Source organism: Haliotis rufescens, unplaced genomic scaffold, assembly GCF_023055435.1.
Source record: "Haliotis rufescens isolate VD_foot unplaced genomic scaffold, xgHalRufe1.0.p SCAF_47, whole genome shotgun sequence".
Classification (NCBI taxonomy): Eukaryota; Metazoa; Mollusca; class Gastropoda; order Lepetellida; family Haliotidae; genus Haliotis; species Haliotis rufescens.
The window spans coordinates 2,011,334-2,032,500 of NW_025964190.1; the positions used below are offsets into that span (position 1 = coordinate 2,011,334).

Consider the following 21,167-nt stretch of genomic DNA (forward strand, 5'->3'; position numbering starts at 1 on the left):
TACGACTAGCAATGGGCCGGGGTGCTGGCAACACGTTCTACCCTGAATCCCAATATTGCAATGTTGTTACCCTGTCTGCCGCTCGGCATTAAGGGACTAAAACAAGGACTGGTCGGCTCGGAGTCAGTATACTGTGTCTGAGTGGGGTATTCATGTTAAACTGCGGCATGGTATCTCAGTGAGCTAGCACTATAAATCGGCATAAGTCCAGACTAGTACAAGCAACCACACACACACGTACATGCACGTCGCTATATAAGTGCAATTATCTTGGACCAACGTTAAACCCCTTTTCACCTCGCCTCACCAATATTGCAATGCTTGTTCCAGGATGGTTAAGTGCATATATGTGATACTTACCTAAACAATTCCACAACAGAAAGCGTTTCCAAGACAACTTTCTATTTCTTGTAATTCTTCTGCAAAACAAATCAAATAAATATAATCATTATAACCTCTCTCAATTTATTTGTGACTCACAAATAGATGTGAAGCTGGTTTAAAAAAATGTAAACTATTCAAAATCTCCCTCAAATGTTAATAAATGTCATGTGTATTGTTTTTTGTCAGATTAATTCCTCATCAATGTGACTATTTTCCTCAATCTCATTAAAATCAGATCTTAGCACTCGCTACCAGTAATCGAAGATCTGAGGACATCCCACTACAAGTCACATTAGAACAGCCTCAAGCAAACTTTGACCAACCAATGACATGATTAACCAGAAGTCAACATTAGCCAATCAGAAAGCAGCTTTCTCAAGCTTTACAGCACGTGTTAGTTTCAACCTGGCAACTTCCATTTTAGACTATGATTTGAAAAGTGAGAGTGAGTATGGTTTTACGCCGCTTTTAGCAATATTCCAGGAATATCATGGCAGGGGACACTAGAGAGAGATGGACTTCACACATTGTACCCATGTCGGGAATCGAACCCGGTCTTCGGCGTGAGGAGCGAACGCTTTAACCACTAGGCTACCCGACCGCCCACAATTTGAAAATATTTTGATAAAGTTCCTGATTTAAATTAGGAGACCGAACAAAAGAAAACTATGGATTGTCTAATAGATAGCCGAGATCATATAGCAGTCCTTCCCACTCTATGGAAAGTCTCTTCTATTTGAAATGTTTATCACATTGAAGGAAGACAGATGATTGTAACAGAATCAGTCCCTACCTGTCTACGGGTATACCCAGTTAAAAGTCTGAGGCTGCTTGATTAGAAAACACATTCCAACTTTCACTTTCAACACTCTGAATGGTTGTTCTGACATGACCCATGATGGGATGTTCTCTGATCTTTGTAGAGAAGTCTAAGATCTGATTTTAATGACATTGACTATTTTCTGAACTGATAAGTGGTTGGTTGGTTGGTTTGTTGTTTAACACCGCACTCAGCAATATTCCAGCTATATGACGGCGGTCTGTAAATAATCGAGTCTGGACCAGACAATCCAGTGATTAATATCATGACCATCGATCCACGCAATTGGGATATGATGACATGCATCAACCAAGTCAGCGAGCCTGACCACCCGATCCCGTTTGTCGCCTTTTACGACAAGCATAGTCACCTTTTACGGCAAGCATGGGTTGCTGAAGACCTATTCTACCCCGGAATCTTCACGGGTCGAACTGATAAGTGAGTGAGGGAGTTGGGTTTTACTCTGCTGTTACTGTTAGCAATATTCCAGCAATGACAACAGAGGACATCAAGAAGTTCTTCAAGCTGGTACCTATGAGGGAATCAAACCCAGGCATTCAGGTGTTCTCATTTTCACCACTGGGCCACCACACTGCCCTGAGATTGGTACACAGTTTCTGCTAAGGTAGTGACTGGAGGCTACCTCACCACTGGGCCATCACACTGCCCCGAGATTGGTACACAATTTCTGCTAAGGTAGTGACTGGAGGCTACCTCACCACTGGGCCATCACACTGCCCCGAGATTGGTACACAATTTCTGCTAAGGTAGTGACTGGAGGCTACCTCACCACTGGGCCATCACACTGCCCCGAGATTGGTACACAGTTTCTGCTAAGGTAGTGACTGGAGGCTAACTCACCTGTACAGCTCTGGCCTATTGAGCAATGTGTCTTGGGAGAGGTGCTTCTCGAACAGGCCGTATATGAGAATAGGTAGAGATGTGAAGGTGATGTTATACAACAGGAGGTACAGGGCCTCGTACACCGGCTGAAACAAACGGGGCAATGTGTTTATCATTTCTATCAGAGCTTTCAGTAGGAGGTACAGGGCCTCATACACCGGCTGAAACAAACGGTGTAATGTGTTTATCATATCTAACAGAGCTTTCAGTAGGAGGTACAAGGCCTCGTACACCGGCTGAAACAAACAGGGTAATGTGTTTATCATATCTATCAGAGCTTTCAGTAGAAGGTACAGGGCCTCGTACACCGGCTGAAACAAACAGGGCAATGTGTTTATCATATCTATCAGAGCTTTCAGTAGGAGGTACAGGGCCTCATACACCGGCTGAAACAAACAGGGCAATGTGTTTATCATATCTATCAGAGCTTTCAGTAGGAGGTACAAGGCCTCATACACCGGCTGAAACAAACAGGGCAATGTGTTTATCATATCTATCAGAGCTTTCAGTAGGAGGTACAAGGCCTCATACACCGGCTGAAACAAACAGGGCAATGTGTTTATCATATCTATCAGAGCTTTCAGTAGGAGGTACAAGGCCTCGTACACCGGCTGAAACAAACAGGGCAATGTGTTTATCATATCTATCAGAGCTTTCAGTAGGAGGTACAAGGCCTCATACACCGGCTGAAACAAACAGGGTAATGTGTTTATCATATCTATCAGAGCTTTCAGTAGGAGGTACAAGGCCTCATACACCGGCTGAAACAAACAGGGTAATGTGTTTATCATATCTATCAGAGCTTTCAGTAGGAGGTACAAGGCCTCATACACCGGCTGAAACAAACAGGGTAATGTGTTTATCATATCTATCAGAGCTTTCAGTAGGAGGTACAAGGCCTCGTACACCGGCTGAAACAAACGGTGTAATGTGTTTATCATATCTAACAGAGCTTTCAGTAGGAGGTACAAGGCCTCGTACACCGGCTGAAACAAACGGTGTACCGTATATGACCGCGGATTAGCCGACCCCGTAGATAAGCCGAGGTGTTCACTTGACCATTGAAATACGAAAGAAAAAGGTATGACCCGCAGATAAGCCGAACCAGGAATTGAAAGGCAAAAAACACTGCGAAGTCGGACTGCAAGACATGTGCCGGTACTCGCAGATATTCAAAAATGTAAGATGAAAAATGTTGTAATTATATTGAAAAAGTCATTATTATTTCTAATAAAGATTTAACAAACCAGTCATCCACTTTCATAATGTGGGAAGCTGTTTCTCGTGGGTTTTTTTAATCTCATAATGATCGTTATATGTTGCCATCAACAACGAAGCGCCATTTTGTGAATCGGTGTATATAGAATTATGAACCCGTGAGAAAATATATCTGCTAGAGCGAAGACTCGCAGTTTGAATTCAGCATCGTAAGCATGGCGTTTTCGTTTCAAACTCATGATGAGAATGTCAGTCAGTAAAAATATACCAACTTTAATAACCCCCTTTACACCACTATTGTATGTTAATCCAATTGAATTAAATAAACTATCATACAATGAACACATTGAATGACCATCACTTACTCACAGGCTTCTCCAGTTTATTAAACTAATCTCTCGAAAACAAAGGAATTAAGCCCCTACTCCCAACACGATCGCTAAGCACCCACAACTTGAAAATGTTTGTGTAAACAACATGACAATACCAATCGGCCCGTTATTATCAATGCTCATTTCCTTGTGTACCGTGTTGCTTTAAACAACAGGAAGCAATCACAGTGGTCACCGTTTGTGACGTCACAGGAAACAGCTGATCACGTTTTTGCAAATGGCGAACGGAATAACTCGCCGATACAGTTGTTTATTTGCCTCTTTCAATAAAGGTAGACACTTGTTCACTATCAATTTATGAACTTTGCAAAACGTACGTAATAGCTATTGGCGATTTCATCTGGGGATTATATATTATAGCTGTGAATTACATATATTGTTTCATGTAAAGATCGCAGAGTTTACGAAGAACGATAAACTTTGAACATTCAATTGAAAACTTATTATCGGAAGTAGTAACATGCATAACATTTTTTTAATAATGACAACATTGGTGTATAATAATAACTTTATTGATAAGTTATAACAATAATGGCTCTAGTCGTGGCAACTTCCAAACTTTCGGGAAGTTGTGATCTAACGGACCGTCATTCAGGCGATGTTTTTGACAGATCACGATCTGAAAAATACTATCATGAAAGTGTATCCCGTGGATAAGCCGACCCCTTTCTACAGAATATTTTTTCTGGTCCTCAAAATTCGGCTTATACGCGGTCATATACGGTAATGTGTTTATCATATCTATCAGAGCTTTCAGTAGAAGGTACAGGGCCTCGTACACCGGTTGAAACAAACGGTGTAATGTGTTTATCATATCTATCAGAACTTTCAGTAGGAGGTACAAGGCCCCGTACACCGGCTGAAACAAACGGGGCAATGTGTTTATCATATCTATCAGAGCTTTCAGTAGGAGGTACAGGGCCTCGTACACCAGCTGAAACAAACGGGGCAATGTGTTTATCATATCTATCAGTGTTATACACACAGAGAAAAGCGTTAGAAACTGGCAGTAGTCCTATAGTCCTTGCCAAATTGCCCAATAGTTAAAGTGGCTTAAGGACGAGTAGAAATTTTGAAGGGTTTTGCTACATGTTATCATTATATGGACGAGTGCGCTAAAACTGTTAGTTTCTACTGCTCCAGATTATGGTAGTCAACAGGTCCTGTCTTATGACTCTGCCATTAAAAGTTAAAGATCTCGGGGATTCCTAGATTAAAATACATTAGGAGATGACTTCAATGATCCTGGATGTTCAACACTATACACAGGAGGAGTGGGTCATTATTCCTTGCACTAAATACAGACAAGGGGAAGCCCTGATGGTAACAGACAAGATGACTTCGTTCGAAAAATATACTTATATGAATATCGCCGATGTCTTGTTCAACAACGAAGATATATTAGGTACTTTATTTGCCAGTGAACAGGGACTGGCAGTCAGCCCAAGCCAAATTATACTGGTAAAAAACAGGTAATTACTGGTAAACAGAGACAATTGATCTCCGCAGTGTTGTATGCCGTCTTACCTGCTCTGAGAAGGCCGAGTAGAATGTATAATACAGCTGGCATGTGATGAAGGCTACATTCTGAAACAGAACACACAGAGAGTTACACCTGCAAACACTTCATTAAGGCATGAAGCTCACCTTGTCTAGGATTTACATTTACACCTGGAAACACTTCATTCAGGCATGAAGCTCACCTTATCCAGGATTTACATTTACACCTGGAAACACTTCATTAAGGCATGAAGCTCACCTTGTCTAGGATTTACATTTACACCTGGAAACACTTCATTCAGGCATGAAGCTCACCTTATCCAGGATTTACATTTACACCTGGAAACACTTCATTCAGGCATGAAGCTCACCTTATCCAGGATTTACATTTACACCTGGAAACACTTCATTAAGGCATGAAGCTCACCTTGTCTAGGATTTACATTTACACCTGGAAACACTTCATTCAGGCATGAAGCTCACCTTATCCAGGATTTACATTTACACCTGGAAACACTTCATTAAGGCATGAAGCTCACCTTATCCAGGATTTACAATTACACCTGGAAACACTTCATTAAGGCATGAAGCTCACCTTATAGAGGACTTACAATTACACCTGGAAACACTTTATTAAGGCATGAAGCTCACCTCGTCAAGCTGGTAAGTCAACAATGTGAACAATCTTGGGGACAACTTACTTTATAAAAGAAGTACTGTACAAGGGTGGCGATACGAATGTAGAAGTAATGACCGTGAAGAAGGAATGCTCGCATCAGGAACTTGAATTTGGCAAAGGCATAGTCAGAACTCCGCACAGCTTGTCTCCCTTCCTTTCCCATGATTCCTGGAACAGGAAGTGTTCACAATTAAACACCTATTATAACACAGCTGCTAACCAGTGTATATCCCCATCAACTGCTGGTTTATGCCCATGAATAGCTTGTACTCACCAATGCCAACATCAGCTTCTTGAATCATGCTGACATCATTGGCTCCGTCACCGATAGCTGCTGTCACAGGCTTGGTTGGGGAGAGCTTGATCATGCGCACAACCTGACACAACAAAATATGTTCTTCATTTAACAATGCTTGATTCTGACAGGTTAAAATAAGGGGTTAAGTATCCATTTGATACCTCTAAATTACACAAAACATGCCATGAATACAACGACAACCAAAATATCAATCCATAACACATGGCTGCTGATAACCCATTAGAACTTGATACTTCAATATTGGAACATTATTGGATGTTTTTGGTTACCATTTTGACGTCCTCGACCTAAGTCCTGACAGGTTTGATCATAACATAACAATACTTAATGAAGCAGGGTTAGAAAATGGAACTAGTCCTATAGTCCTTGCCAAACTGCCTAATAGTTAAGGTATCATAAGGACGAGTAGAAGTTTGCTATTTCTAACGGTTTTGCTATATGTTATCACTATGAGGTGATGAGGTGAAATTAGGTTTAACGTCGCGTCCAAGATTATTGCACTTATATAGCGATGTGCATGCACGTGTGTGTGTATGTGGCTGCTTGTACTAGTCCAGACTGATCCCGATTTAAAGTGCTATAAACTGAGATACCATGCTGCAGTTTAACATGAATACCCCACTCAGACACAGTATACTGACTCCGAGCCGACCAGTCCTTGTTTTAGCCCCTTAATGCCGAGCGCCAGACAGGGTAACAACAAGTACCATCTTTTAAAGTCTTTTTGTATGACGCGACCGGGGATCGAACCCCGGACCTTCCGCTCTTCGGGCGGACGCTCTACCACTAGACCACTGATGCAGTCGTTATCACTATAAGGACTAGTGGACTAAACATTTCAGTTTCTACTGTGTGAAGGCAATGATAACATTTAGAAAACTCTGTGGGACAGTCTGTGTGAGTCACCTGTGCCTTCTGTATGGGAGACATCCGACAGCACAGTACGGCCACACAGTGCAGACTCAGCTCCATCAGGATCTCCTCGTGCTCTGCCATCATCACGGACAGACTCTGCCCGTCGATGATCAGTGCGTACTGCTGCTCCGGGAATCTCTCTATCCTGTAACACAGCAAAAATGTCAGTGAACATGTCGTAAGAAGCAACTAACAGGATCGGGTGGTCAGGCTTGCTGATCTGGTTGTCATCGTATCCCAGTTGTGTAGATCGCTGCTCGTGATGTCAATCACTGGACTGTCTGGTCCAGATTCGATTATTTACAGAAAGCCGTCACGTAGCTGGAATATTGCTGAGTGCAGCGTTCGACAACAAACAAATAAACATGCCCCCTACCCTTGAAAACCAAATGTTGTATGTTGTAGGCAGTAAAATTATCTGAGAGAGGATTTTGATATTTTGGCACCTCCCTTTCTAAAAATGTTGGATCGGCCTCAGTTCAAAGTTCCCATTCAGAGATTGGGTAGAACTGAGTAATTGGGGATAATTTTACTTTTCATTATGGTGAGTTAGAAAAAGCCAAGATATAACACACGAACCATAAAATGTATAATATTTGTCATTTAGCGCCGCACTCCAATATTCAAGCACTATGACAGTGGTCTATAAATAATAGAGTCCACGAGCATGTGTTGCTGAAGACATATCTTAACCTGGATCTTCACAGTAGTATGAGAATACTGATATATGGGACGAATGGAACCATGTCTCACACCGACGGTTTATGAATTATCTCCCTTGACCAGTGACAGTGAAAATTTGTTTTCGCAAACAGCATTACAGCAAGTCATCTTGGAACACCAAGAATCAGTCGGACAGTTCATGAATCTGGGAGTTATCTCCCTTTTGCCACGCAAAAGTTAGCTGAAGCATGCTGGAATGATACCAAAAAGCACTTCCAACAGCAATGAAAAGTCGAGCAGGTTTTCCATGCAGTAATATACCCCAATACCAAAATAGGGATCGGGTGGTCAGGCTCGCTGACTTGGCTGATGCATGTCATCGATCCCAATTGCGTGGATCGATGCTCATGATGTCAATCACTGGATTGTCTGGTCCAGACTTGATTATTTACAGACCGCCATCATATAGCTGTAATATTGCTGAGTGCGGCGTTAAACAACAAACCAACCAACCAATACCAACATATGAATGAACTCCCTGTAATCAATTAGTGACCTCTCATTGGACAACAGCCTGCAGCAATGCATTTATATCACATCTGACTCTCAGTTCTTAATAGTGTCACAGTCAGAATTAATACTGCTATGTTGTTTGTTTGTTTGTTTGTTTTATGCCGCACTCATCATTATTCCAGCTACATGACGTCAATAATCTGTCAATAATCAAATCTGGACCAGACAATTCAGGGATTGACATCATGAGTATCAATCTACGCAGTTGGGATACGATGACGTGCATCAACCAAGTTAGCGAACCTGACTACCCAATCACATTAGTCGCCTCTTACGACAACCATAGTCGCCTCTTACAGCAAGCATTGGTTGCTGAAGACCTATTCTACCCCGGATCTCCACAGGTCTACTGCTATGTGATAGCATGGCATTATAATTGACTCTGGATGACATTTCAGCTGTGGAGGTCAAATAACTCACCGCCAAAGGAATACCATACATGTTGGTTAATATATGAAGACTTACACATATTCAAAAGATGCACAAACGAACATACTGGTGTGTTGTTTAAACTGATGCTCAAGAATGCATCACATGTGACATCATAGATCCATGACTCGAGAAGCACCATTTGTCTCGTGCAGGATTAGCGTGTAAAGTTTGGAAATCATGTGCAGCATATCATGATAAGAATAAAGACACTGTGGTAACACTGACTGATTATTAGTTTTGTCATTGGACACATCTCTTCTTAATGTACATACTTCTCTATACATTTCTATGGTACATGTTTCTTTTGGTGATGAGTATATAAGTAGACATAGGGGTCAGAGATGACAGAGACTTACTGTCTCCGGTAATGTTGTATCTTGTCCCTGCAGTCGTCACTCTTCATCATCTTGGTGAGCTCCAGCTCGTTCATCTGAGCCTGGAAGTGACCCGCAGAGTGGCTGATGTTGACAGCTGTTTCCTGCTTGTCCCCCGTCAATACCCACACCTGTGTAACCATGGTAACACGAGAACTATTAGTCATCTACAACACCACAAGAACTATTAGTCATCTACAACACCACGAGAACTATTAGTCATCTACAACACCCACACATGTGTAATGCAATATGATCAGTCTGTGACTAAACTATTTAGCCTGATCTTGTCTCACAACATATTTTTTAACATCATTAACATCAGGCGGTAACAAAAGATTAATTATTCACTGAAAAAATATTCACTGGACAAAGGTTTTGGGCCAGTTCTATTTTTATTTTTACGATGATTTTGACAAACAAAAACATGTACTATGGAATTATACCAGCCTAAACTTGTCTCCCATCATCATTTTTAACATCATTTCTTAGTGTTAACAAAAAGTCTATCATTGAATGAGCATACTGAACTGAAATAATTCCTTACTAGTCTAGGGAATAGACCGGTGGCAACAGAGGATTTTATTACCCAGTTCTACTTAAACTTTGACTATGACCACGATTTTGAAACACAGCAATCTCATTAAAATCAGATCTTAGTTCTCGCTATCGCTAAACAAAGATCTGAGGACATCCCATCACGGGTCATGTCAGAACGACCTTTCATCCGACCAATCGCTTACCAGATCATGAAAGTGACAGTCGGTATGTGTTTTCTAATCATGCAACCTCGAAAATAATTTTCCAGTTTACTGGACAATGGGTTGGACCAGTGGTAAACATGAGAACTTTTTTACAGTTCTCATTTCATTGGGAATGACCCTGATTTTGATTTTTTGAAAAAAACATGTTAAAAGGCGTTTGGGAGGTTACCATGGTTACCTTAATGCCTGCCCTGCGGAGAGACTGGATGGTCCGGGGGACGTCCTCCTGAAGCTTGTCCTCCACCGCCGTGGCACCAAGCAGCTGGAAGTCCTGCTCGATCATATCGTACACCACGGCCAGCTGGAGGTACAAACAGAGCACTTCTAGTGAGTAAGGTTTTTGTGCCGCTTTTAGCAATATTCCAGCAATATCATGTCGGGGGACACCTGGAATGGGCTTCACACATGCTACCCATGTAGGTGTAGCAGGGCGTGGAGTCATCCTAAGATGACTTCCTTACCTTGTCAGTTAACCTCTTTGGTCATCGGACCTCGGATCAGAAGGTCCTTGGTTCCGAATCCCATCAAGGGACTCAGAAATTTTATGGCTGCTCCACAGGGAATCGAACCCAGGCCTTCTGTGTGACAAACAGCGCCCCTCAGAGCACTTATAGAGGGGGGCTCAGGACTAGGAGATAGGCCTACACAATTTATACTCATTCTTCTCATGCATTTGTTTGTTGTTTAACACAGCACTCAGCAATATTCCAGCCATGTGATGGCATGCTGTAATAACCAAAGTGGGACCAGACAATCCCGTGATCCATATAACGATTAAGGGTATATGACACACACCTACAAACCAAGTCACCGAGTCAGACCACCCAATCAACTTATTAATACGACGAACACAGTTGCTGGGGATGAATTCTGAAACAAGATGCCCACACTGCCTAGAGCTTTGGGCGACCCTAAGACTTCTCTTCCATCCACTCTGAGCCTAGTCAATTATTACAAATTCTAACTCACTTTCTCTTCTCTGTTTTGAAGAGCTGTTTTAGCTTCATGGAGTTTCTCTTCAAAGACTTTGTATTCCTCCTTAGAAAGGTCTCGCTTAACCACTGCCAGGGTTCGCAAACCAAGCTGAAAAAATAATTTTAAATAGATTTCCTTTTCATCAGATCATGACCTGGTCTTCATTTATACACGTCTTGGACATAACAGCCAGACAATAATAGATGATGACATATCGGCAGACAAAGTTCGTTCAACAGCAAATAAAATGGAAATCAATGTCATTAGCCACTATTCTGAGGCCTGAGTACTGTGTACTTTACAACTGGCTTTCGAAAGAGAGTATAGTGAGTGAGTGAGTTGAGTTTAAGGCCGCTTTTAACAGTATTCCCCGATTATGATTCTAGGTTTGTCAGCACCATACACCGAAGTGGTAAACGTCTGAGACCTGCATCACCTTGGGCTTTCCTCCCACATTAAGCTGACACGCGGTGATATAACTGGAATACTGTTAAAAAGTGGCGCTAAACCCAACTCACTCACTCACTTATTCGTGAATACAACCCCCGACTGGCATTGTTGCAGAGGCTGCTTCCAGAATTGATGGATGATGGACTTTCCTTTTACTTTTCTGATCAATCCATTATGATGAACTACAAGAAACAGCCCATCATGTTTGCAACAACACGTAATCAGCTTACCACGGCGTATTCATTCACATGCTTCTGAGCAACATCCTTCTCGCCAGTCTTCACCCGATCCAAAATGGCCGACTCCGCACCCTTGCACAGTAATACTATTTCATCTGCAAATACAGTCGGGAAAATGACAATGCATGTGAAACTCAGAGATGGAAAATAACAGTTTTAGTCCACTAGTCCTCATAATGATAACATATATAGCAAAACCCTTAAAATTGGCCAATTTCTACTAGTCCTTAGGATACCTTACTATTGGGCAGTTGGGCAAGGACTTTAGGACTAGTGCCAATTTCTAAACCTTGAAACTCCAAATATTATTTTGGTGAGAAAAACAGAGTTGAAGATCATAAATTTTGTGGTTTATGCTGACATCCTGAAATGTTTATATACAATAGATATAATTTTCCAGAATTTAATTGCCCATAATTAAGGGTGTATATAACACACGAGTGAGTATTATACACAAATAAATAAGACCTCTGTACATTGATCAATTGGAAGGGGTGCTAATTTGGATTGTTCACTAGCCAATATAATAGCAAATATCGCCAAGGGCGCTTATTACGTCGAATACGGTAATACAATTTCCGCCAAGTACGTCCCGATATAAAGTTATCAGGAGTTTAAGTTGTTGTCACACAACCTCCAATGCTTTTACAAATATGTAAATCTTAAATAAAACATCAGACAGTTACAGTTAATAATATAATTTCAGCCAAATGCATCCCTATACAAAGTTGTCAGGAGTTATGCACTACCTTGTTCACTCTGCACGATGACACTCATTCTCTTGCGGGTTGGATCGAAATCTAAAACGTGTAAAACCCGGTAACGCCTCATTTCTTTGTTTAACGTGATTTCCATGCAATCGTCATGGATACCGTGATAGATAATACCATGTCTGAAACAAACATACATTCTGTTGAATATTTTGTGAGTGAGTGAGTGAGTGAGTGAGTTAGGGCTGGGACGAGCCCAAATCTACTACCCGGGTACCCGCCACCCTAGTACCCGGCCCTACCCAGATACCCGCTTTTGGTCTCAAGAGTTGGGTACCAAATGTCCGAATAGTAATTGTGTTACCGCAGCCCTGGCAAAAACTATTTAGATACATGTATATAACAATCTGATCATGTATAATCTGCAGTTGATAGAAACTTTATCCTTATTTGAACATATAAAAGTCAGAACGAATGCCTGCATAGTGAGAAAGAAATGTGAACATTTGCTATACTTGTAGTGTAACCATTGAGTTTTATCGTTAATGTCATTAAACAGTATGTCACGTGACTAACCACTGGTCCAGGTAGTCATATGGGTACTCGGGTCCTACTCAGGACCCACCCGACCCGAGGACCCGAGTTACCCGTCCCAACATGTTTAGCAATATTCCAGCAATATCATGTCGGGGGACACCAGTAACAGATTTCATATCCTGTACCATGTAGGGAATTAAATCAGCATGGCAAGTGAACGCTTTAACCATTCAACTTCCCCCCCTCAAGCGCTGGTATCTCAGCAAATTAAAACCAGCTTTAGTCAAACTAATACAAGCAGCGACACACACACTTCCGTGGACACTGATTTCCATGTAAGTGACATAACCTTGGAGACAACATTAAACTCTATATCACCTCCTATTTGAAAGTGCAACTCAATACACAGCAACCTTGCTCATGTTCCCTTGTGGAGATAGAATTAATTCAGGAGGACCTGACATTGGTTACATCTTCTCACCTGCTGCAGGCCTCTACAAAAGCCTTCTCATCGGGGGACGACGCCTGGTACAGATACTCATCCCCCGTGTCGCTGTACATGCTAGACGCGGCCCCAGCCTCCACCTCCTCCTCCGTCCCCGCCTTGCGCTCAACACGCACTGTGTGACACAAGGCCAGCACCGTGAAGAACTCCTCCACCTCCCTCTGAAACAAGCATGTGTAACTACCGTATTGGGAAACAACCATGCCTAGCCATAACTACAGCAGTGTCTGAAATAATTTTAAGACCAAATAAGAGAGTCAGGCAGGTGACCCATAAGTGTTGCCTGCCCATCTTCAAAGTTACCTGCCGACAATCAGACATAATAAATATTGAAAAATATTTTTAAAAATAAGAGATAGATTGCATTTATTGAGTCTTGATTCAGTTGAAATAATGCTTACAATTACTTGAGAATCTACAAGGAGTTGCAATAAAAGTGAATATGCAAGTTGGCTTAAAATTATCTACTAGACAGTCGGGCAGGTGGCGGAAAATTTCATGCAGCCCGACAGAAAAATTACCAGCCTTGGGCCGGAGGGCAGGCAGTTAATTTGGACACTGAACGAAAGTATTATGAAACAATCGGTTGATCCTTAACTTCTATTGAGGAGTATATGATATTCAAACATTTGATGGCTTGACCCAGGTTCCATATGAGAGGCAGTAGTGATGAACCTGAAATTTTGTAGATTGTGGCCATTCGTCCCTCATTCCCCAGACATAAGAGAATGCACACACAAGGGGGTTCAAGTTTGCTAGAGAGGAATGGCAACTTACTGAAAGACTATGGATGACTTGTGGTTGTCCGTCTCGACTCCGGCAATAAAGCTGACCTCCGACCTCTTCATACTGGACACTGTCAATAGAACATTGCCGAAACTGCATGTAGTTCTCCGTGAGTGTGCCGGTCTTGTCTGTGAACAAGAACTCCACCTGGTGATAAAAAGAAGAACAAGGGAGGTTGAAGTCATGATCATGGGAGGACTAATGGTAGAATTGAGATATATATATATACTCACTGTCAAAAGAAACGCAAACCATAGACACATACAGATAATTATGTATGTTAAGAAGAGTTGGTTGGTTGGTTTGTTAATCAATGCTGCACTCAGCAATATACCAGCTATATAAAGGCGGTCTGTAAATAATCGAGTCTGGACCAGGCAATCCAGTGATTAATATCATGATCATCGATCCACGCAATATGGGATCGATGAAATGCATCAACCAAGTCAGCGAGCCTGACCATCCGATCCCGTTAGTCACCTCTGACGACAAGCAAAGTCACTTTTGACGGCAAGCATGGGTTGCTGAAGACCTATTCTACCCTGGAATCTTCACGGGTCCGTTAAGAAGAGATGTTTCAAACATGTACCACTTAATGACAAAACCAACAATTTGTCAAGTGTTACCACAGAGTGTCTTTATTCTCATCACGATATGCTGCACATGATTTCATAACTTTACACGCTAATCCTGCACGAGACAAATGGTGCTTCTCGAGTCATGGATCTATGATGACACATGTGATCATGTGCTCATGAGTGTCAGTTCACACAACATCAGCGGTAGAAACTAACATTTCCACTACTCCTTATAATGATAGTACAGTAAAGTACGGTTACAACGAACTCAAAGGGACTACTAATTTTAGTTCGTTATAACTGAAGTTCATTATAAGCAAATATACAGCATAACTACAGCAAATAGTCGGGACCAAAAAAGTAAGTTCGTTATATCCGTCAGTTCGTTATAAGCGTGTTCGTTATAACTGTAGTTTACTGTATATAGCCAAACCCTTAAAAATGGCAAATATGTGCTAGTCCTTGGCTGGTTTGGCAAGGACTATAGGACTAGTGCCAACTTCTGACCCTGAACAAACCAGTATGGTCCTTTGTTCATTGAACCAACCTCTTGAAAATGAGTAATTCTTGATATATTAACCAACATGTTTGATTTTCGCGTTTCTCTTGTTGGTGAGTATATATGGTAGGACTAAAATCAACACCAGATTCAGATATCCGACACATATGTCCTATGATGACTTGGGGTGCTGCACATGACGTAATTACCTGGCCTAATTCTTCGTTCAGATCAGAGGTGTTAGCCTTAGCTGGCTCGTTTGTAGTTTCGTCGTACATCAACACATCCCAGCCAAAGTACATGGACCCCACAAACTTCTGGATTTCTGTCCAACAGAGAAATCAGGTTACCAAGGTTACCAATAGATATTGATGAGGAGTGAGTGAGTGTGAGTGAGTGTGTATGGTTTTAGGCTGTTTTTAGCAATATTCCGGCAATATCACTTCGGGGGACACCAGGAATGGGCTTCACACATTGTACCCATGTCGGTGATCGAACCCGGGTCTTTGACGTGACAAGCGAATGCTATTACCACGAGGCTACCAGACCGCCCCTGAGTGAGTGAGTGAGTGAGTGAGTGAGTGAGTGAGTGAGTGAGTGTGTGTGAGTGTGAGTGTGTGTGTGTGTGTGTGTGTGTGTGTGTGTGTGTGTGTGTGTTTCTGTGTCTGTGTATTGTTTTATGCAAATATCAGCACTATTCCAGCAATATCACAGCAAGGGACACCAGAAATGAGTTTCACACATCCCCTTAATGCCGAGCGCCAGGCAAGGTAATGTCATTTGCCATGACGTGGCAGGGAATAAAATCACCGCCCTCCGCTCCCTGGGCAGATGCTCCAGTCACCAGGCCACTTAGATACTTGCCAAACAAACAAGCAAACAAACAAACAAACAAATAAACATTAAGACACAAACTGACAAACACAAGCAGCAAAATGCATACTTATGCATGACAAATTGCACAGCCACCTTTCTAACATGCTGACATCTTGAAAAACAAGTAAACAATGACATTTGCTTCAGCATTATTAATTAATCCGTAAACCATATCGTGATATGTTCATCATAGAGAGTCATGAACAACCTTGACATAGATACGGAACATCGTCACAAAGGAACAATTTGGAAAGTAATCTGGCAATTTTCAAAAAGGTCACATTCTCTTGACACACATTATACATTGTCTTAAATAATATATAACATTTTTATGTTTCTCAAAATGATGTTGAATACAACCGAATCTGCAGCTAGTGTCCGAGAATTTCTCAAATTCTTATTAGAATTCATGTTAAAATAGTCATACATTTTATGTTTAGTTATAACCAATGTCATGTTGTTGTTTGTTTGTTTGTTGTTTAACGCCGCACTCAGCAATATTCCAGTGATATGACGGTTGTCTGTAAATAATCGAGTCTGGGCCAGGCAATCCAGTGACTGATATCATGAGCATTGATCCACGCAATTTGGATACAATGACATGCATCAACCAATCAGAAAGTCTGATCACCCGATCCCCTTAGTCGCCTGAAGCTTGAGACAAACTCACATTTCGTCCTAACAAACCTGGTAAATTTGAAAAGAGATAAAAAATGTAAGAAATGAAACTGGAGTTTGGTCATGGAAATCTCTCCTGAAATAACTTGTTGCCGGGGAAATGCAAAAGTTCTAAATTCCTGCAGTGAAGAACATGTTTCATGAAGAATAAATAATGTATGTGTCTGTAATCTACAGAAGCCTTTTAAGGGGCATTTGCTTTTGTATTTTTATCCTGAAATTTCAAGATAAATTAGTTAGATAATAAGTTGAAATTTCAACTTATTACCTTGACATTTCAACTTAATATCTTGACATTTCAACTTATCACCTTGACACTTCAACTTATTATCTTGAAATTTCAACTTATTTTCTTGCAATTTCAAATTATGTATCTTGAAATTACAACATAGCATCTTGTAATTTCAACTTAGCATCTTGAAATTTCAACTTAGTATGTAGAAAAAAAATAAAAAACAAATGAGCCTAAAAGGCTTCTGTATAGTAATGAGAGAGAAGCAATTCTTACCCACAGTGACATACAGCGATATAGGTACAATGTAGTTTAATAGCACCATGAAAGCAAGGAAATCTTCTATCACATGCATTGCCTGAAAAGACAAAATGAAAGTACAGTGGCTGAAACTAACAAACACATCATGATGAAACAAGCATCATGCACTTGGTTGTCATGCACACGAGGGCTGTTACGATTCATTTGCGTATTCGGTGAATCGAACTGTATCCATTCATGAATTGAATTCGTGGCCACTAGAATCAAATCTTTATGAATATGCAATCATGTGCATTTACATACCCTGTAGCTAAAAATATCCAAAAGAACATATTATATGCATAGATTTCTTCAAAGACAACACTCTTATAATATTTAATTTGACAGTATTGTGTCACTGGTAATTGTCGCATCTGAGCAGATACTACCTGGATAAGTGCAGTATATAAATGCATAATATATTGATAATTAACAAAACATATCAAATATTTTATGTTATTATCGCTTCATTGAATATAACAAATAATAAATCAAAATTTAATATTTATATTCGTTATCCTGTATTTGTGATACGAATCTTAATTGCCTCATAGTGTATTTGTTGCCGCCCTAGTGCACACACAATCAATGGACAATGTTAATGTCTTCAGCATCACACATCAGCAAGGCGAGATGAGGTGAAATGGGGTTCAACATCCTCTACACCACAGATACGGTACATTGTGGGGGTCCAGATGGGGGTCCAGGGGGTCCGGACTCCCCCCACCCACCAACCTCCCATTGAAAATCCCATGGTATGTAGTAGGCAGTAAAATTGACTGAGCAAGGATTTTGATATTTTGAACGCCTCCCTTTTAAAATGCTGGATCCGCTCTTGTACATCACACACCAGCAAGCTTTGTTTATTTGTTGTTTAACGCCACACCCAGAAATATTCCAACTATATGACAGCAGCCTGTAAATAATTGAGCCTGGACCTGGCAATCCAGTAACTCATGTCGGATACATTGACACCAAACCATCGTCCCTTCTGCTTTCTGTTATTTTGAGCATTAAAATATTGTGAGCAACGATCCTCATGTCGGATACATTGACACCAAACCATCTTCCCTTCTGCTTTCTGTTATTTTGAGCATTAAAATATTATGAGCAACGATCCTCATGTTGGATACATTGACACCAAACTATTTTTCTTTCTGGTTTCTGGTATTTTGAGCATAAAAATATTGTGAGCAACGATCCTCATGTCGGATACATTGACACCAAACCTGCACGCCCTAATCTCCCTGAGGTGTGCAAGGGTACTCACCGTGGGGTCGTCTTTGCCTGCGGGGACGTACCACGGCAGGGGGTATGTGGAAGTATACCAGTACTTGAGGCCAGACAGTACTATACACTCCAACAGCAGCACCAGCAGGAACACAATCAAAAACATGTTCATTGCCCTGAAACAAAAAAAATTTATAACCACATCTGTTATTTAGCATGACTGTAGCTTTGCATCACAAACGCAAGACATGCTGTACACTCTAGGATATGACCTTGGTGTGTGTGTGTGTGTGTGTGTGTGTGTGTGTGTGTGTGTGTGTGTGTGTGTGTGTGTGTATGTGTGTGTGTACGTGTGTGCACCTGTGTCTGTGTGTTGGGTGGTGTGTGTGATGTGTGTGTTTGCGTGCACATGCATCTTTGTGTGTGTGTGCATACGTACGTGTGTGTGCATGTGCGTCTGTGTTGGTGTGTTGGGTGGTGTGTGTGTGTGCGTACGCATGTGTGTGTGCGCACCCATGTGTGTGTCTCTGGTATGTGTGTGTGTGCACGCATGTGTGTGTATGTGTCTGTGTGCGTGTGTGCATATGTGTGCATATGTGTGTGTTGTTGAACTCCACACAAAGCAATATTCCAGCTACACAATGGAGGCCTGTAAATAATCCGTGATTCCATGACTGATAATGTGAGCAAAGTCAGGTTATGACACGCAATCAGCCAAGCATCCAGGTGTTACATTAGTCCCTCCATAAACACAGACCATAATCAAGTAAACTGTTAATAATAATAAAAAGGATGATCTACCTTTCCACTCTGGAGAATTTGGCTTGTTTGAACTTGGAGTTGAGGGCCATCTTGGTCTCCTGGCCTGTATATATTGCACAGCCTGAAACAGTGAGTGAGTGAGTTTGGTTTTACGCCGCTTTTACTAGTTTTAGCAATATTCCAGCAATATCACGGTGTGGGACACCAGAAATGGGCTTCAAACATTGTACCTATGTCGGGAATCAAACCCGGGTCTTTGGGGTGACGAGCGAACGCTTTAACCACTAGGCTACCCGACCGCCCCGACAACTTGAAGCAGGAACATAGACTGTTGGGTTGAAGTTTGCAGCTACTTACAATTTCAGCAACCACCATTGTTTGAAAGGTGTTAGCCATATTGTCATGGGTGGCCAAGTTCTGAAGGAATGAATGAATGCTTGTTTGTTGTTTAATGCTGCACTCAGCAATATTCCAGCTAAATAATCGAGTCTTGAACAGACAATCGAGTGTTTGACATCATGAACATCGATCCACCGGTTGGGATATGATGACATGCATCAACCAAGTCAGCGAGCCTGAACACCCGATCCCATTAGTCGCCTTTTATGACAAGCAAAGTCGCCTTTTACGACAAGCATGGGTTGCTGAAGACCTTTTCTCTGCCCAGACCTTTTGGGTTGTTGAATGAATGAATGAATGAATGAATGAATGAATGAATGAATGAATGAATGAATGAATGAATGAATGAATGAATGAATGAATGAATGAATGAATGAGAGGTATCTACTTCCAGCACATGATTCATGAGACTGGAACAAAACAGCAGTAGTCTGGGGATAGTTCCGGAACCAGGCTGTGACTTCAACCACTCGTCAAGTGACATTTTGTTTGGTCTGGTCCATTCCGCTAATAATATTCAACCTATTGAAACCTATTGAAACCTATTGAAACAGACTGAAAAGCCTTGAGCACAGACTGCCATATTTCAGGTCATCCCACATAATATGCATGACATGTTAACAGGGTGCTAACACCAATGGAAAAAGCACGCTTGGTCACCTAGTCATCAGAATGAACACAAACACCTAGCTGTAGACACTATACAGATCAATGTATCACGACATTGATCTATCAGCGCCATACTGCAGGATTCAATACTTATTCCGAATCACAGTTGGCAGATCAATACGATCTCAAGCCCATGTTTCATCAACTGTGACAGCGTTTTAATGGGCCATTAATGGCGCCTGGGTACTCAAAGGATAAAAGACCTCTACAAACTTCTGTTTCCTTCCAAGCAGATCTGCTGATTCAAAACTTCACAAGAGTGGAATACTAAGCAGTGTTAGAAATTGGCACTAGTCCTGTATAGTCCTTTTCAAACAGCACAATAGTTATGGTATCATAAAGACTAGTAGACATTTGCTACTTCCAAGGGCTTTGCTATATCATTATAAGGACCAGTGGACTGAAAATGTTAGTTTCTACCGCTGGATTTTAAGAACCATCTTTTCTTCCGTGAAAGTGTGTTTAATAGTTTCATCATTGAGGAAAAACAAAGGTCAATTACAAAATGCGAAGCAAGTAACCTTTTAACTTGACATTAAAAAAACACTTTTCTATTTCTTCCACATCATGTATATATTATGACCTCTGAACTTCTGGGATATAAATAGAATGATCAGAGATTCCTTGAAAGATTTGCTTATTTCTGAGCATGACTGATGAAGATTGTATCATGATCTGTCCCGTCAACATTGTACATAGGCAGTGGCAGTGAGGGGGTGAGTGGTTCAAGCGTTCACTTATCACATTAAAGACTCAGGTTTGATTCCTTGCAATGACATCAGTTTGACCTGGTATCATGACCGTGG

At 41.3% G+C, this 21,167-nt stretch overlaps 1 protein-coding gene across 8 annotated transcripts in view; it reads right to left on the reverse strand.

Annotated features, from left to right (window-relative positions):
• Nucleotides 1–21,167, reverse strand: part of LOC124151280 (phospholipid-transporting ATPase IF-like) — a 128,341-nt gene that overhangs the window by 12,538 nt on the left and 94,636 nt on the right. For all 8 annotated transcript variants that reach the window (XM_048383360.1, XM_048383365.1, XM_048383364.1 and 5 more), the window contains 17 exons: nucleotides 19,333–19,414; nucleotides 18,572–18,707; nucleotides 17,278–17,359; nucleotides 15,425–15,540; nucleotides 14,130–14,285; nucleotides 13,329–13,513; nucleotides 12,350–12,492; nucleotides 11,592–11,695; nucleotides 10,906–11,019; nucleotides 10,115–10,237; nucleotides 9,155–9,303; nucleotides 7,122–7,275; nucleotides 6,171–6,273; nucleotides 5,919–6,064; nucleotides 5,245–5,304; nucleotides 2,066–2,193; nucleotides 361–419 (listed from right to left, as the gene is read on the reverse strand). In XM_048383360.1, the coding sequence (XP_048239317.1) occupies nucleotides 361–419; nucleotides 2,066–2,193; nucleotides 5,245–5,304; nucleotides 5,919–6,064; nucleotides 6,171–6,273; nucleotides 7,122–7,275; nucleotides 9,155–9,303; nucleotides 10,115–10,237; nucleotides 10,906–11,019; nucleotides 11,592–11,695; nucleotides 12,350–12,492; nucleotides 13,329–13,513; nucleotides 14,130–14,285; nucleotides 15,425–15,540; nucleotides 17,278–17,359; nucleotides 18,572–18,707; nucleotides 19,333–19,414 (2,040 nt within the window). The remainder of the gene's footprint in view (nucleotides 1–360; nucleotides 420–2,065; nucleotides 2,194–5,244; nucleotides 5,305–5,918; nucleotides 6,065–6,170; nucleotides 6,274–7,121; nucleotides 7,276–9,154; nucleotides 9,304–10,114; nucleotides 10,238–10,905; nucleotides 11,020–11,591; nucleotides 11,696–12,349; nucleotides 12,493–13,328; nucleotides 13,514–14,129; nucleotides 14,286–15,424; nucleotides 15,541–17,277; nucleotides 17,360–18,571; nucleotides 18,708–19,332; nucleotides 19,415–21,167) is intronic.